At 31.8% G+C, this 19,077-nt stretch overlaps 1 protein-coding gene across 1 annotated transcript; it reads left to right on the top strand.

The window, feature by feature from the left end:
• Positions 1 to 762: 762 nt before the first annotated feature.
• On the top strand, positions 763 to 8,706 carry LOC123302314 (vitellogenin-like). The gene is made up of 7 exons (XM_044885189.1): positions 763 to 827; positions 1,081 to 1,805; positions 2,075 to 3,618; positions 4,218 to 4,434; positions 4,526 to 5,935; positions 6,820 to 7,303; positions 7,663 to 8,706. The coding sequence occupies exons 1-7, from the start codon at positions 800 to 802 to the stop codon at positions 8,643 to 8,645; spliced, it is 5,391 nt and encodes a 1,796-aa protein (XP_044741124.1). The 5' UTR covers positions 763 to 799; the 3' UTR covers positions 8,646 to 8,706.
• Positions 8,707 to 19,077: the final 10,371 nt, after the last annotated feature.

The following is a 19,077-nucleotide window of genomic DNA, read 5'->3' as shown; positions in this document are numbered from 1 at the left end:
ATTCATTTTAACTAATTTCATCATCCTTCTATCACAAATTTTTTTTAATTTACTGAGACTTATATAAACAAACAAAAGTACATGAACAGGTTCAGAAATTTCCGTTAAGTTAATATTTTTTTGCTTACACCTTTACTTTCGTGAATTATCACCATTTGTCACAGAACAAGCGTCAGTAAAATGGTCAAATTGCGAGTGCTGACGAGTTAAGTCGTAAAACCATTTAAGATCACTGGCATCTTTCTATTATTTCCCAACCTCTAAAAGAGCAAAATTTACTGCAAAACAAATTTTTGTAAGTATTTTAAATAAAATCTTAAGAGAAATTGAAATTCATAATTTAGCATACGTCCGAACTCCCACAGCCTACATTATGAGATATTTATTATGTTTTACACGGAATACCCGAAAAGTTGATGGTATAGATTATGATGGTCGACTTCTTCTGAATGGACTATTTAAAAAAATTTTGATTGCATCTTTCCTGACTGCAGCCTAAAAATTCTTAACAATTTTTGTACTTTTTTCAAAAATAATTTACACTGAATATACATAAATGATAAGAAAATACTCACACGTGTATTTTAAAAATTGTAAAGTTCATCATTTTCATGTCATTAATTTTCAATTTCAATTATATAGATAGACATTTATAACATTAAGAATAAACTTTATCTTAAAAAATGAAATTCAGCTATTTTGGATTTACTTATTATCTAAATTACTGGACTTTTTCAATTTACTATAAAATTGCAACAAAAATCTTCAATCAGTACACTTGTTTTTGAGTGCCACCAAGATGAAGTCATTCTTCGTCTGTCTGCTCGGTAAGAATTATTGTTTTTAACTTTATGTTTTAAAATATAATTTCATTTTTGTTTCAATAAATACTTAACATTGAACTCCCGAAAAAACTTAAAAACTGAAAAGTTTCGAGTCGTAAAGACACAAGTCAAAAATTTAGATAGCCTTTATTCGAATATTCGACTACATGTGTTTTTGTCAATTCTCTTTTAATTAAAAGGCACTAAGTATTTCTAAATATTTTATTATTTAATTGGAGTTGATTTTTTTTTTTAGTTGGTTACGTCTGCGCCACTGGTTCTTTAACTAGCAACGCTTGGAAATCAAACACAGAATACCAATACAAAGTCCATGGACGTACATTAGCAGCATTACACGATGTTGCTGATCAATATGTTGGTGTACTTGTACGAGCCAATCTTCGAATTAATCCACGTACGAATGACCTTCTCAATGCTCAAATAACCAATCCAGAATATGCCCAAATTCATGTCAACTTACCAGGTGGTTGGGAATCAGAAATTCCTCAAGAACAACTTCACTACAAACCCTTACCTCTGAACAATAAACCATTTGAAATTGAACTCGTAAATGGTGTTGTCAAGCAAGTTTTGGTTGAAAAAAATATCCCAAATTGGGAAGCCAATTTAATTAAATCATTGGTATCTCAAATTCAAGTTGATATGCAAGGTCAAAACTTGATGTCATCACGTTACAATCAAAAACCTGAAATGAATGAAAACAGCGGCAACTATAAAACGATGGAGGACACAGTCACTGGAAAATGTGAAACTCTTTACGATGTTTTCCCTCTGCCAGAACATGTTTTACAAAACAGACCTCAAATTGCACCTTTACCAGATCTTAAAGGTGATGGTGAAATTATTGGTATTGTTAAAACTAAAAACTACAGCAACTGTGATCAAATTGTGGAAGCACACTTTGGATTACCAGAGACATTCACTGAAAACATTAATGGAAATTTGAAAAACTTTTTATCTGTACGTATTAAATTTCTTCTTTTAAATATATTCATAATAAAGTATTGGTATCATTGATTTATGAATTTGATTTTTGAGCCATTCAAATGTTCAAATTAGGATTTTACATATAAATTTTATTCTTTGTTTTTTTGAAATATGGTGAGCATTGTGACATTTCTTTAAGAATTTCTTAAAAATAAGAAAAGCATTCTTTACGAAGTGGGAGGAGTATACTCACATAACCCCGTCTTTATTAAAAGAATTTATAATTTTCTTTTCACTTATAGAAATCATCCATCAGTTTGGTTGTAATTTCTGGAAATCTCAAACGTTACACCATTCAATCATCAGTAACCACAAACAAAATTATCGTCAGCCCAACATTATACAACAGCCAAAATGGTATGGTTGTAAGTCGCTTCAATATCACTTTAGAAAGAGTACAATCATCCACAGAAGAAAAACCTAAATTGCAATCACCAGTTTCCGTTGGAAATCTCGTATACTCTTACAACAGTCCATTCGCTGCTGAAAATCAAGTTCATGCCGGAAAACCAAACACAGTACGTCAATCAGTTAATAGAAATGAAATTGATTTTGATAGCGAAAGCAGTGAAGAACGTAGAAATCACGAAAAACGTGAGCGGTCAACTCGCTCAATCCACTCCGATAACTGGGGCCGTGATGTGTCATCATCTGATTCCAGCGAAGAAACTAGCGATAACAGTTATGATGCTGACGACTATCAACCCATGCCAACCTTACAACATGCTCCCGAAAATCCATTATTACCATTGTTCATTGGAAATCGCGGTCGATCAGTTAAATTCGCAATTGAGCCAGCTCAATCAATCGTGAGAATTGTACAAGAACTTGCACATCAAATTGAAAATCCAAATCTCATTCCAAAAGATCAATTATTATCAAGATTTACCTTATTAGTTGATCTTATCCGTATGATGAATGCCGCTGAATTAAAAGAAATTGGTCAAAAATTATTTGACAAGAAACAACAACAACAAGAAAATGTCAATGCTCAACTTGCATGGAAAGTATACCGAGATGCCGTTACTGAATCAGGAACAGGTCCAGCTTTATTAACCATTAAAGAATGGATCCAAACCAAAAAAATTAGCGGAGAAGAAGCTGCTGCCATCTTAGCATCACTCACCAATAATGTTTCCCACCCAACTGAAGAATACGTTCGAGTATTTTATGAAATGAGCACCAATGCTCAAGTCAAATCGCAAAAATACCTTAACGAAACTGCCATATTAGCAACTTCAGACCTTGTTCGTATTGCATTCGTTAACTATCAACATGAAAAGAGCCGTTCCTTGAAGAGTTTCCGTAAGTTATCATCAGAACTTACCAAATACAACTTCATTACAAAGGAATACATACCATACTTATCACAAATGTTACAAGAAGCTCAACAAAATGACGACAGCAAAAAAATCCAAGTATGCATTCGTGCTTTAGGAAATGTCGCACATCCTCAAATATTGTCTGTATTTAAACCATACTTGGAAGGTGAACGTCCATTAACCGATTTCCAACGTCTTTTAATGGTTGTTGCTATGGATCATTTGGTATATACTTACCCTAAAGAAGCACGATCTGTTTTATACAAAATTTACTCCAACACTGGCGATTCCACTCAAGTACGTACAGCTGCCGTATTCCAATTCATGCGCACTCAACCACCAGCAAGTATGCTCCAACGCATGGCTGAATATACACATGTAGAACCAAGCAAACATGTTCGGTGTGCTATCAAATCATCCATTGAAGCCGCCAGTCGACTTAAAGGGCATCAACATACTGAACTGTGAGTATTTAATAAAAGTAATTTCATGTTATTAATTATATAATTACGATAGGTTTTGTTCAAATTTCCAGAATATTTGGAGTAATATGCCCTAAAGTAGGACTTAATAAAAATTATTTGAGCCATAATCCATTAACTAAATATAGACAAAAATCTTATAAAATATTTTAGCAATCTATTATTTCCATTTTATTGAAAAGGTTTTTAAGCACAAAAAAAAATTTAAAACTCACTTACTTATTTCGACTAGGCTGTTTTAGCAAGGAATGTAAAGGGGATTCTTAATTAAAGATTTTGAGAGCTTTACCTCGAAAACTCTACATACAAACAAAAAAGGCATTTTCATTTTACTTATGCGTTTTTAAGGATCCATGAATGATTCTAACGATAGAGTTCGTGGAAATAAAAATGTGTTCCTTGGTTTTTTTAATAAAAAGTTACAGCACACCATACTCATAATTCTGGCGAAAGAAAATTATAACTTTGTACGTACAACGGAACCCTAACTATACGACGAACTTTGTCTGTTATTTCACGTTTATGCTTTTTCTACTAAATACCATATTTGTTATATACGTTAATTTTGTTTATTTTTCTAGCGCTGCCAATGCCAGATCAGCCATCAAAATGTTAAATCCTGAAACATATGGTCAACAATATGCTCACGCCAGCCTTTATGAACACGTTTTTGAACATTTGAACTTATACTACAAACAATACATGAGTGTTATGCGAGGTGAAGATAACATCATTCCAAACTACTTGTACTACTCAATGCACATTAACGAAGGAGGACTCTCACAAAAATTGATGAGTGTAAGATAACATTTTAGACTACTTGTCCTATTGTTTATCAGTTTCCCAAGCTGTCTGTATATTCACTAATCTTATTTTTATCTAAATGTAGATGAATGCCATGGTATCCAGTGTAAGATCATTGATTGCTTTAGTTCAAGAGAATTTACCAATTGAATCACCTGAAATTGCCAAAGAACAATCAAACAAAGTTGCACAACAATGGGTTGACAAAATCGCTAAACTTTTAAACATCCAAGTAGATGACGACGTCAAAGTTGAAGCCAACCTTTTATTCCAACATCTTGGTTACAAACGATTCTTTGCTTTAGACAAACATTCTTTCGAACAAATCCCCACATTACTCCGTGAAGCTTTTGTCGCATTACGTGATGGTCAAAAATTCAACTATACCAAATTATATAACGATGAAGATATTACCATCAATATTCCAACAGAAATGAGTTTCCCATTCACATTTACTGTACGCAAACCAACACTCATCAATATTGGAGGACAAGTACAAATTGGTCCAAATACCAAAGATAATGTAATGTTAAATAGTGAAGTTGAATTATTGTACTCATCAAAAATTGAATCTCAAATTGGATTTGTTACACCATTCGATAGCCAAATGTATGTTGCTGGTTTTGATAGAAATATTCAAGTCCACTTACCCGTCAGTGTACGAGTTACATACAACTTAAAGGAGCAACTTCTCAACATGAAATTGGCACCATTATACCCAGAACAAAATAATAAAATCATTCACTACAGTACCTGGCCATATACTTCAAACATTAATCTTTTAACCGTGTCTGATTTAGCTAAACAACAAAGGCATATTGTTCATGTAAGACCACACCAAGAATCAGAATATACTTATGGACAAGAAAATGGTATTGCATATCGCATGAAAGTAGAATCTGAACAATCACCCGCTGAATGGCGCATTCTTAACAATATGGCTGAAAAATACAATGTTTTATCTCCAATTGTCTTTGTTTGGAAAAGTTGGCTCAGCAATTCTCTCCATGCCAGCAATCTGAATGTCGAATATGTTCATGAATTATCTGCTTCTCGTTATGTATCCATTGATATGAGCCATCGTCATGCTGACCAAACTGAAGAAGTATCTAAAAATACCAACTTAGCAAAAGTACCATTTGAACAACGAGTTACTCGCCAAATTGAAGCTTTGAATGTCGTCCGATCAGATATTGATCTTGCTGACGGAAAAGTTTATGATGTTGCTGTTCAATTCTCAGGGGAAAATCAACCAAAATACGTCGCTACTTTATCACACGCCAAAAGCCACGCTGAAAATCATTTCCGACAACTTTTGTTCTTGGCCAAGTATGGCAGAAATCCATATCAAATCTGGGTTAGTGCTGATACAAAAGGAACACAATCACCAGCATTAGACTTTGTCAAGGCTCTCCAAAGTGACTCCCATCTTAACACTGAAATCAAAATGAAATTCGGAGAGAGTTACCAACATGGTGCAGAAATCAACGTAAACGTAAGTTTTATTATAATCGACAATAATTTAAAGTGAACGTTTATGTCATCAATGTCAGACATGTAGCAATATACACTTGGACTGGACATTACAGAGCTCTTACTACCAAATCTATCAGATGGATCAACTTCTGTACATCTTGATGTATTGTATTTTTTTCTACTGCGTTCCGTAATGAATTTGTTTATTTATTTCTATCAATCAGCTTTCATAAATGTGCGTCTATCTTTTATTACGAAAGTGTCTAGCATTTTTATTTGTATTAAGAAACTAGCGGACCCGACAGACGTTGTCCTGTAAAAACCTAACTTCAATTCATTAATATCTATACTATGTTTAGCTGCCCGCTATGCCCGCTAAGCCCACCCGTTAGCTCATCCCAACAGGCCAACAAAACCCAAATTTTACTCTTATCTATTACCTCTTTTCTATCCCGCTAAACCCCAACCCATCAACCTTCGGCCTAGCTGGAGCCTTTAGTATTGGAGCTCGCTGCTAAAAATGCATAGTACATAGTTAGTTGTAATAAAAAAGTAATTTTACTATTAAACAACACCTCAATACTAATAAAAATGCATAGTATACAGTAAGTCGCAATAATAATGAAATATATCATTTATATGCGCTCTCACCATTTAATGAAATTTAGTTTCTTTGTTGCGGAACCCTCAAAAACAATTGTAGCGGACCTAATGGTGAATCTCAACCATCCTCAAATCCCCCTTGAACACACACACAAAATATCATGAAAATCGGTCCAGCCGTTTTTGAGTTTTAGCGAGACTAACGCACAGCAATTTATATTTTTATATATACAGATATGTTTGAGCAATATTATCAGTAACAGGTCAATTAATAATTTAAAAATGTCATTTTTATTATAGGCAAGATTTGAAAAGAGTCAGGAAAGACGCCAAGCTCTTCAAAGTTCACCAATGGCTCAATTATATGCTCGCCAAATGGAACAAAATATGCATCAAACTCCAATTGGTGCCAATTTAACTGTTCAAGCTACTTTGATGGATAGGCTTAACATTCGAGCACAATTCGACCGAGTTGATGATGTAACCAGAAATATGACAGAAAAATTATGGTCTACCATTCAACATTTTGGATACAAATATCTTGAAAGAAATCAAGTGAATGCCACAGGAAGTGGAAGCACTCAAAAAATAAACATTCATGTTGAATTCGAACCAGAAAATTTCGAATCTGCAAATATCACTGTTCAAACACCTAAGTCCGATGTTGTTTTTAGAAACGTACTTATTAAGAACAAAGCAATACGTTCTTTAGTTGCAATTCGACCTGAATCCAATCCTCTTCGTAATTATTACGCAGCAATGTATCAACGAATTGAATCTGAAAGTAAGTATCATTATTAAGTCATACGAGGCACAAGTTAGGTTGGGACAGCCGAAATATAGTTATCTAATGCTTCCTTCATTTTTAAACTACACTTTTTTTTAAATATATAAATAAGTTAATATTATTTTTGTTTGTTCTAAAATGTCAAATATTTAATTCGAAAATTTTTGGGTTATAACGGAAATTTTGTTCAAATACTGTCATATTTACTTCAAAAATCCTGGTATTTTGTTCCTGCTCTGTAAAGTGAGGATTCTCCTTCTAATCATATGGGTTTTTCTTTAAAGAAGGGAAGGGTACAAAATTAGAGTAAGTGAAGTTTCAACTAAATAATTGTTTTCCTTTTTCACTTTTTACAGCTGCTGCAGTTTTAGAGGGTTCATCTGTTACAACTTTCAACAACAGGACCTACCAAGTTGCTTTAGGTCACTGCTATCATATATTCTTACAAACTGTAAAACATCTTCAACGTGAAATTCAAGATAACGATCTACGATACACAATTTTAGTCCGTGATTCTGAACAAGAAAAATACAAGGATGTTAAAATCTTATTTGGACATGAAGGATACAGCCGAGAGTTAAAATTACAACCAAATTATGATCACCAAGCACCTTATTCAGCTGAAAACCCAGCTGTAGTCGTATATTTGGACCAAAACCGAATTGAAGTGCCAGTTAAAGATGGTTACTACGTGAAAGATTCCAACAACAAAGTATATGCCCGCATCTATCTTCAACCAAGTGGATACGTACGAATTGAATTCCCTCATGATTTAGTTGTATATTATGATAGCCTTATTGTAAAAGTTACACTTCACGATCAATATCAAGGTCAAACTCGAGGTCTTGTAGGTAGAAATAATAATGAGCCATGGTTAGATTTCACATGTCCACGAAACACCCTTCTTCAAGATCAACGTCAATTTGCTGCAAGTTGGGCTATTGTTGACGAAACATGCCAAGGTCCTGCTGTAGAACAACAAAAACGTGCTTTAGCTGCTCATTCTGCTCAAAGAAAAACCATGTTCATCAACGTCATTAGTGACAAAGATGCACATAACCACGAAAAGAAGACCGAATGCCATACAAAACATCAAACCAGATACACCATTGAAAACAATGGTAAAACAATCTGTTTCACAACTCGTGCCATTCCAGTATGCCAAAAAGGATGCAGACATTCCAAGAACTCTGAAAAAACAGTAGATGTACATTGTTTGAAACGCACAAGCACTGTCAACCTTTACAAACAACAAATTGATAAAGGTGCCAGTCCAGACTTCAGTGGTAAACCAGTCACAAAATCAATCAAAATTAAGATTCCAATCACCTGTGCCTAGATTTAATTGTTTATAACGCGAAATACGACAATAATACGGACTACGATTAATAAATGCTTTGTTTTAATAAGTAATATTTATGTTAATTTGCAATTATAAAATGTAAAAAAAATAATGAAACTATTCGATTTTCTATTATACGAGTTTTGTAATAATTAAAATTGAATTTTGAATAAAAAATAATAATTATTTTAAGATATTTTTTAACTTGTTTATAAATTAAAGAATGATTCAGTTATAGCTATAACGTCACGGCGATTTAAATCCTATTTATAATTTTTTATAGTTATTTACTGGAGTAAATCTAAGCAAAAAAAGGCTGTTATATGGATTAAAAGTTCGAGCAGCGAAACTTTGGGGTTTTTCTTTTCACATCAAAATAAGTATTTTTTTAAATTTTTTACTTTCCCGGAGTGCTATAAAAGTGCTATATTAATAAAAGCATCTAAAATTTTGGGTTACTTTAGCATTTAAAACTATTTTGACCTCTTTTTAAAATCTTTTAAGATACATTTATTTCATACACCCCTTCCCCCTTACAGCGCGGGGGTTAAAACTTAAAAATTTTGCTTTAAACCATATAGACCTCTTTTAAAAATAGTTTTCTCATGCCAAAGCAAAAAACACCCCCCAAAGCCAGTCCATACACCCCCCAAACAATTATTTCCAGAAAGTGTTAAATTTTCCGTTTTTCGCAAAAATATGGATCAAGGAGTCATTTTACGGGTAAGCCACTTATTATAAAATCGAAAGATAATAAAAAATGCTACAATTTAAAAAAAAATTTAACCTCGTAGGACAAAATGGCATAAAACGGCAGCCATTTTAAACAATTCCCTAAATTGGAAATTTTGGCCGAACTATTTAACGGATTTTGTTAAAATTTTAACCGAAAGTTGTAAGTAATAAAAGCTACTATTGATATTAATTTCATTAAAATCAATCGAATATTTTTCAAGTTATAGTCAAATGAACTGTTTTACCATATGTATGTATACATATATATATATAACTGGGAGGGGAAGGGACGAAACCCCACCAAAAAATTATGAGGAGTAGTTCTTAACATGAACTACAAACCTACCAAATTTGAATATGCACCGATGCCTCCTTTTGCGAATATAAAATAAAAATGATAAAATTTCTGAAAAAAATTTCATTTTTGACGCCATTTTGTTTTTTAAACATGTTGCACCACTCCGGGAAAGTAGAAAATTTCAAAAAATACTTATTTTGATGTGAAAAGAAAAACCCCAAAGTTTCACTGCTCGAACTTATAATCCATACACAAGGCGTAATTTCACTGTACTAATTCACTTTATTATTTGCATTATAAAAATATTTTCAAACACCTATAAATCTTCCGTTTTAAAGTTTTTTAACCGTTTGTTCCGTTTATAGGTTAAAGCATTGCTTTTGATTACTTGAGCTCAACTGATTTTTATTATTTCTTAGCGCTTTCTGATGAGGGTTAAAATTATGTTGCAAGAAATCCAATAATAGCACTTGAAAGCTTGTCTGTCTGATCTCATTCAAAAGCTGAAAGCACTTTGTAACAAATTCGTATAAGATTATCTTTTTTCTCATGGTAAAAGTATTTGATAGGGCTCATTTTTAACCTACAAACCAAAGACACAACGCACATAGAATGTCAGACTGAAAAATGAAAACTGGATATCCAATAAATGCTCTTTCGACAGTGATGTGAATGAGGGTTTTAGTTTTTATAAACGATAATACTAATAGTTTATATTCTTTTTGAGCAGTCTTTAGGACTTTTTAAGCCTGTAAAAACTTTATAATTAAATAAATAATTTTTTCGTTAATTTACCAAACTTCTGTGCTTATGTGGAAGATTATGCATTTTCCGATCATGACGCCATTGTTCTGCAATTTAGTGCTTTGAAACCACAATCTAAGAAATGTAAAATAATTCAAAAGCGTCATATAACTCAGGAAAATCTTGTTAAACTCAACCGGCATTTGAAGACGGAAAAATGGAAGCTAGTCTTTGAGAGTAAAAATATTAATAATAAATTTAATAGTTTTTTAAATACCTTCGTGTACTACTATGATTTGACATGTCCTTCCTCAAATGTTAGAATTTTTAATTATTCCAGACCTGAATGGATCACCCCTGGTATCATAAAATCGTCCCAAAACTTGAAAGTATTCAATATTCGGAAAAAAAACGGCAAAAAATAAAAATTTCTTAAATTATGCCAAACAGTACAAAAAAATGTACAAGAAAGTTATTACAATGGCCAAGAAAATTTCCTTGACCAAAAAATTAAAGAACACGAATAACAATCCCAAAGTTTTATGGGACATTGTAAAAAATGAAACTTTAAACATTTCTAGGGGCATTAAACACATAAGTAAAAATAATATTGAAATATGCGACCCTATGTCCATGGTCGACACTTTAAATGGGTGTTTTATTCATTTGGGCTCTGCTATTGGTCAGGATAATAATGCCAAAAACATAATTGAAATAAAAAATTTTGAAAAAACTATTGTTATTGATGAAATCGATTCCCGTGACAAAGAACAAATTATTGGAAATATGAAATGCAAAGACTCCATGGACTACTTGGGCATTTCCAGTTATGTTTTAAAATCGGTTCCAACAACCTTATTGGCTCCTTTAGTCGGAATTTTTAATTGTATGTTGTGGGAAGGAATCTTTCCTGATCGTGGCAAATTAGCACGAATAGTACCCCTTCAAAAGAAACCCAATAACATGGATGTCAGTAATTTTCGTCCGATATCATGTTTACCTATCTTCAGCAAAGTTCTAGAGAGAGTTATATTTAATAAAATTTCAAATTTTCTAACTCGGTTTAACATATTGACACCCGATCAATTTGGATATCGAGAGAATACAAGAACTACAAATGCAATTTTTGCCGCCACGGATCATATTCTCACGAAAATTAGTGAAGGTTTTAAAGTAGCCTCTTTATTTTTTTATCTTTCTAAAGCCTTCGATCGCGTGAATCATAATTTACTCCTCTCCAAAGTTTTTGCATATGGTATTCGTGGCCAATGTTATAAACTTATAGAGTCATATTTATCTAATAGAGCTCAATTTGTTGAATTAAACATAAACGGAAATACTTTCAAGTCAAGTTGGGGTGCAATCAGGTCTGGAGTCCCACAAGGGTCTATTCTTGGGCCATTGCTGTTTCTCCTATTTATTAAGGACTTGCCAAATTCATTTAGTAAATTATTTTGTAAAGTTGCACTCTTTGCCGATGATACGACCATCGTTGTTTCACATAAAGATACCGATGAGCTTATGAAAGTTATTAACAATGTACTGGAATTAATGGACAGCTGGTGCCATGAAAACGATTTGCTTCTAAATCGTAACAAAACAGCAAAAGGTGTTTTGGTAGTGGAGTCACCCTTACGCATAATCTGTTTGTAAGTAAAACGACATTTCTTGGAGTTGAAATAGATTCAGGTATGAATTGGAAATCTCATATTGACACCTTATGTGTAAGATTGAGCAGAGTGTGCTTTCAATTAAGAGCGTTAAGATCAAGAGTTGACCAAAAGACACTGCTGTCAGTTTACTATGCAAATTTTGCTTCAATTATGACATATGGCATAGTAATATGGGGTGCTTCAGTAAATGCCTCAAAAATATTTAAAATACAGAAAAGAGCAATTAGAATTATTTTTAACTTAAAAAGAACTGAAAGTTGTAAAATATTCTTTCTGAACAACAGAATACTGACATTTCACTCTCATTATATTTTTGAAATCTACAAATTTTTTATCCAAAATAAAAATGTGTTCGAAATTAATATAAATCAGGGCAATAAATCAGGGTTATATGATTCGAAATCCATCTGAATATGTTAATCCCAGGTGTAAATATTCATTTTTAAAAAAAAATACGAGGTATCTTGCAATTCTTTTTTATGGTAAAATCAGTAAAGGGTCAACCGTTAATGACTTTATGAGAGATAATAGAATGGCTCCGATCAATGCAGTTAGTAGGTACCTGCAACAGCAGTGTTTCTATTCATTGGAGGAAGGACTAAAAAGTAATTTTTAAACTTTATATATGTATTAAGTAATTGTATTAATAATTTTTAATTTCTGACACTTTCCGTGTTGATCTTTAATCACCGGAATTCGATAATTTTATATTAATTAATTAATTTATTTATTAATTTATGAATTAAATGACATTTACCGTGGAAATTTTTTATACACCGGTAATCAATTTTTTTTCTTTTTTATTATATAACATGTACCGTGGAAATTTTTATACACCAGTATCAATATTTATTTTTTTAAATAATATTTGACACTTTCCGGTAGATTTTTTTTTATCACTGGAAAAAGAAATTTAATTAATATATTATTTTTTGTTTTAAGGTAAAAAAATTTCATATTTATTTATTTTAGACATTCTTACTTTAAGGATGTCAGCTATCCTACTCGTGAGTTTTTGATGGTTTTCCACGATGTTTAAGGTGAATACCGGGATAGTCTACGAAAAGTCGGCCATCACCGCATTATCTTTTATTATTTTTATACCATGTATATATGAAATATACATAGTATATTAAGTTTCGTCCCAAGTTTGTAACGCTTAAAAATATTGATGCTACGAACAAAATTTTGGTATAGGTGTTCATAGAATCACCTAATTAATCCATTTCCGGTTGTCCGTCCGTCCGTCCGTCCGTCTGTGGACACGATAACTCAGAAACGAAAAAAGATATCGATCTGAAATTTTTACAGCGTACTCAGGACGCAAAAAGTCAGGTCAAGTTCGTAAATGAGTATCATAGGTCTATTGGATCTTGGGTCCGTAGGACCCATCTTGTAAACCGTTAGAGATAAAACAAAAGTTTAAATGTAAAAAATGTTGCTTATAAAAAAATAAAAAACTTTTGTTTGAAACATTTTTTTGTAAACATCACTGTTTACCCACGAGGGCGTTAATTAGGTGCAAATTTTATAGTATGTATTAATATAGGAATATCAAAGTGAATATCTTTTGTTATTTACGTGACGTCAAAAAAACAAACGATTGCGCATGAACACTTGCACATTATATGAGAATATCAGTTAAATATGTCAGATATGTATGTATGTGAAATGTTACAGAGTTATCAACACTGCCTATACATGGTATTTCAACAATTAACTCAGTAAATTGTTTGTTTTCACTTGTTTTTACATGATTTTTTTTTTTTGACGAATTCTATGTATACATTGTATATTGAAAGAGAACGAATAAAATATTATTATTATATTATTATTATTATTATTATTATTATTTGAAAAATACAACTAAAATGGCAAAACGCGGTGTATAAAGCTCCTTTTTGTTATTTGGCCCTGTTAATGCAGCGGGAAACTACATTTTCAAGCAATAAAAGTTGTACTACCTTCGTAGTACAAATACATCCGTGTAAAACTTCAAAATTTTTTTACTTTTTTCAGTTTTGCAGTTCAATTCAAAAACGATTTTGACATTTTATTGAATTACTTGCTTTGTGGTTTGCCTTATGATTAGACTTGCCTTTGTAGTATGAATTTGGGTACAAATAAAACTTCAAGTTGATTCTTCAATATAATTTGATATAATATATAGCCAAAACAAGTGAAAACAAACAGTTGACTGAGTTAATTGTTGAAATACCATGCATAGTCAGTGTTGATTTCTTTATCACATTACACATACAAACATGTGACACATACATAACTAATAAAGTATAGTACATATGTAAATGACTTTATAGGTTTCTGCATTACCGACCGACATTTAGTGTATAGTTTGTACACATATTATAAAATTTCCGCCATTTGGCGCCCTCACGGGTAAACAGTGATGTTTAAGAAAAAATGTTTCAAACAAAAGTTGTTTAATTTTTGATAAGGAACATTTTTTACATTTAAACTTGTTCTATCTCTAACGCAACGGTTTATAAGATGGGTCCTACGGACCCAAGACCCAATTGACCTATGATGCTCATTTACGAACTTGATCTCACTTTTTACGTCCTGAGTACGCTGTAAAAATTTCAGCTCGATATCTTTTTTCGTTTTTGAGTTATCGTGTCCACAGACGGACGGACGGACAACCGGAAATGGACTAATTAGGTGATTCTATGAACACCTATGACAAAATTTTTTTCCTAGCATCATTACTTTTAAGCGTTACAAACTTGGGACTAAACTTAATATACTATGTATATTTCATATATGCATGGTATAAAAACACACAAGCCAAAACCGAAAAATACAAATTCTAAAGCTATTTTAATTTTTCATACTTTAAAAAAAAAAACTGAAAATTTGCATTAATTTTTATAATCAAATAAGACAAATTGATCCGTTTCTGTCAGCTACCATATTCCCAGAATTTCCGACTACTATATTCCCAGACCTTTTTTTACGCGGTATTAAAAATAAACTATACGTCACCAAAACTGAACTAGTCATACTCTTTAAGTTTAATGGGGGAAAAGAAGTACCAAATTGGTTTTGCATCAAAATAAGTAAATCTACCTTAACTATTTTACACCGTAACTCTTGAAAATTTTTTCGCAGCAATGGCGTTGTCAAAATATCAGAGTTGATCTGCTCTCCCAACATGAACAGGCATTATTTTAGATCCTGAACTGACACGACAACAGATGAAATGGCATATGTTGTTGAGTAAATTTTCTTGAAGTTTTAACATATTTTTCCTTTTTGTAATTTTTCCTTCATGAGTGTTGTTTAACATGTGGATTGCTTACTGATTGTCAATATAATGAACCGTTCGTGGATTCATATTCAAATGTTGGCCGATATTGCCGCTCGATACTCAGCTTCTGCAGTCGAGTTTGAAATCGTGTTCTGCTTTTAAGTGAACCAAGCAATAGATCCTCCTCACAATAATAAAACTCCATGTGTAGCATTTCCAGTCTCCGAATCACCTCCATAATCAGAATCGCTATACATTAACATATTTCTATTTCCATTAAAGTATATTCCGAACTTCGTTGTTCCTTTGATATATTGAAAAATACGCTTAACCATTTTCCAATGTTCAAAGAGTTGCTATTAAACCGACTAAGATTGCTAGTTAACTGCAAAACTGATGTCCGGACAAGATAAAGTAGCTAAATAAAGCAAACTACCAACAGCTTCTCTATACGATTTATATGATTTTTCTAAAGGGCTATTTCTTACAAAATTTTCAGGATCGCTAACCATACCCTTTTCAATAGGTGTGTGTAAAGGATTCCGATGAAACTTAAAACATACTTAGACTGATAGATAAAAATTTCAGCTTGAGATATTTTAATTTCGCCTGTAATCTTTAATTTTTCATCCAACCTTCTTATAGTGTCAAGCATGTTTTTTTCAGTTTTGTATTTTTCTATCATAAACCTTTTCTTGACTTTTTTTCAATTTTACTTCTCTTATTCTCTTCTGTCAATGACATACCAGTCATATTCAAAAGTTTGTAACATGCTTATCTTTATCTTTCAGTTGGACTTTTACCTTTTACAGAACTAGTGCCAGTATGATTAATTGTAAACAGCATAATTCACAGCTTCATCCCACAAGTTTTCAGCCAAATTTCGAGCATGATTTACTATTTTTGCACCTTCAACAATAGTTCTCATTTCTGTCAATTCATCTATTCTAATGAAGTATATAGGCACTCGGCTTGCTATGGAAAACACCAAGTTCCTCCAGAATTACCTGTGTATATTGATTCTTTATTTCAGTGCCATTATCTGCCCTTAGTCCCTTTACTTTTCTGTCAAATTAGTTATCAACTAAATTTATTAAAACTTCGTACTTAGTATATGTCTCGTTTTTTTTTTCATGAAAAATACTGTTCTAAAGCGTGAATAGTCGTCCTTTAAAAGTAAAAAATATTTCGCTCCTTCTAAGGAACATTCGTTTCACATAAAACTACATGTATTAAATCCTATGGCTTTGTTAATATTTTAGGATCACTGGATGCGAACTTTTATCTCCTTATCCCAACTGTAACTATATTTACGTTGCAATCTTTAAAATTTATGATTTACCTGCCTCATACGACTGTGTATACCTTTTATCTAGTACTGATCTTACTAAAAAAAAAGGTTAAATGCCACGTTAGGGGTGTACAGGACATTTTTCAAGACTATTATCTGTCATATTTGGCCATCAAAGGCTTCAAGTTCGAAATCCCCTACTCCAATACCTTATAAATTATTACCATCACCAATGATAGCCACAGACGGTTGTTCAATATGTTCATATTTTTGAGCTTATCTTGTTTATTTTTGCTACTTTGACTTCACTTATCTTTCTTAGTAGTAGACGCATTTAGTTATAAAAGCCATAAGTATTATTGGTCTATCGAAGCTGGTCTACCTCACTTCCTGACTGCTTTGACTGTTATTTACTAAATAACTTTCTTTCAACCTATCTTCTTCTAACCTTAAGCCGCTTACATTATCACAGGTAGTCCTAAAATATTGCAGTTTTGATCGTAGTACTGCTAGAATCCTTTGCATAATCAAAAATTCTTTTATTTCTTCGCCTTCAACTGATAAGCTGACAGATTTGTTGAATATTCATACAATTTTCTATTACGAATTTATTTGCATTGAATTCATAACTTAAAAATTGCCTTCGTAAACCTTCAATGGTAAACTCATATTTGTTTTTCATTACAATGTTTCTAATTTACTTAACATACTATAAGCGGACTAACATCTAGATATTTTCATCACGACTCATAATTTACATTTCCTTGAAAATCTTCTGTTTATTTTTCTAGCTGGGCTCTTACGGCCTCCATTCTGAATTGGTTGTGTAGCGTGTTGCTAACTAATTACACTGACCTAACCTCAAATTTATACACGTTCAAATTCAGTAACGTACCTGGGCCCCAAAACCTGTTGAATTACTTGCTTCGTGGTTTGCCTTAGTATGAATTTGAGCACAAATAAAACTTCAGGTTGATTCTTCAATATAATTTTATATAATATATTGCCAAAAAATATAAAAGGCAAAACGGAAAAATATAAATTATAAGGCTATTTTAATTTTGATACCAAATTAGATTTATAATCAAAAAAATCGATATTTTTAAATATATTAAAAACATATTTTAATATCGACATTAGTTTCGATATATCGATATTATTTAGCTCTGATCACGGTTAAAAATATTTAACCAAAAAGCAAATACGAAACTACGAATTTAAAATTTAAAAAACGCGTATCAAAAACAGCCATCAACATTTTGTCATTACGGATTTTTTTAAATTTAAAATGTGATAAATATTGCTTAAATTATTGGTATCAATTTTAAAATTACCTTGTAATAATAATCATAATAATACTTTATTCGTTCTTTTTCGATATACAATGTATACATAGAATTCGTCAAAAAAGAGAGAAAAAAAAATCATGTATAAAAATATAAATATAAAGATAATGCAGTGATGGCCGACTATTCGTAGACTATCCCGGTATTCACCTTAAACATCGTGAACAACCATCAAAAAACGAGTAGGATAGCTGACATCCGTAAAAGTAAGAATGTCTAAAAAATAGTTTTAATTTAATTTAATTTCCTTTTCCGCTGGTAAAAAATCTACACGGAAAGTGTCAAGTATTATAAAAAAATATTGATACCAGAGTATAAAAATTTCCACGGTACATGTTAGATAATAAAAAAAAAAATTATTTCCGGTGTATCAAAACATCCCCACGGTAAATGTCATACTATAAAATTAAAATTTTGATTACCAGTGCACAAAAATTACCACGGCAATGTCAGTTAATTAAAAAATAAATTAATCAATAAATATTTAATTACCATTACTCAATACATATATAAGTTCAAAAATTACTTTTTAGTCCTTCCTCCAATGAATAGAAACACTGCTGTTGCATATACCTACGAACTGCATTGATCATAGTCATTCTATTATCTCTGATAATGTCATTAACGGTTGACTCTTAACTGATTTTACTATAAAAACAATTGCAAGATACGTCGTATTTTTTTCTAAAAATGAATATTTACACTTAGGATGAACATATTCAGATGGATTTTGAATCATATAATGATTGTTGATTGTTATCTATATTGGATAAAAAATTTGTAGATCTAAAGTATAATGAGAGTAAAATGTCAGTATTCTGTTGTGAAGAAAGAATATTTTACAACTTTCAAGTTGTAAGTTAAAGTTAAAAATAATTCTAATTGTTCTTTTCTGCATTTTAAATATTTTCGAGTCATTCACTGAAGCAACCCATATGCCATATGTCATAATTGAAGCATAGTAAACTGACAGCAGTGTCTTTTGGTCAACTCTTGATCTTAACGCTCTTAATTGAAACTACACTCTGCACAATCTTACACATAAAGTGTCAATATGAGATTTCCAATTCATTC

This window comes from Chrysoperla carnea, chromosome X, assembly GCF_905475395.1.
Source record: "Chrysoperla carnea chromosome X, inChrCarn1.1, whole genome shotgun sequence".
Classification (NCBI taxonomy): domain Eukaryota; kingdom Metazoa; phylum Arthropoda; class Insecta; order Neuroptera; family Chrysopidae; genus Chrysoperla; species Chrysoperla carnea.
The sequence above is the reverse complement of the archived record's forward strand: the minus strand, read 5'-3'. Positions and strand labels throughout refer to the sequence as shown.

Excerpts from the sequence above, each read along its gene's own strand:
- LOC123302314 (XM_044885189.1), top strand. The coding sequence starts at position 800 with ATGAAGTCATTCTTCGTCTGTCTGCTCG. Across the intron at positions 3,619-4,217 it reads GGGCATCAACATACTGAACT|CGCTGCCAATGCCAGATCAG; the intron begins GTGAGTATTTAA and ends TTATTTTTCTAG. Across the intron at positions 5,936-6,819 it reads GTGCAGAAATCAACGTAAAC|GCAAGATTTGAAAAGAGTCA; the intron begins GTAAGTTTTATT and ends TTTTTATTATAG.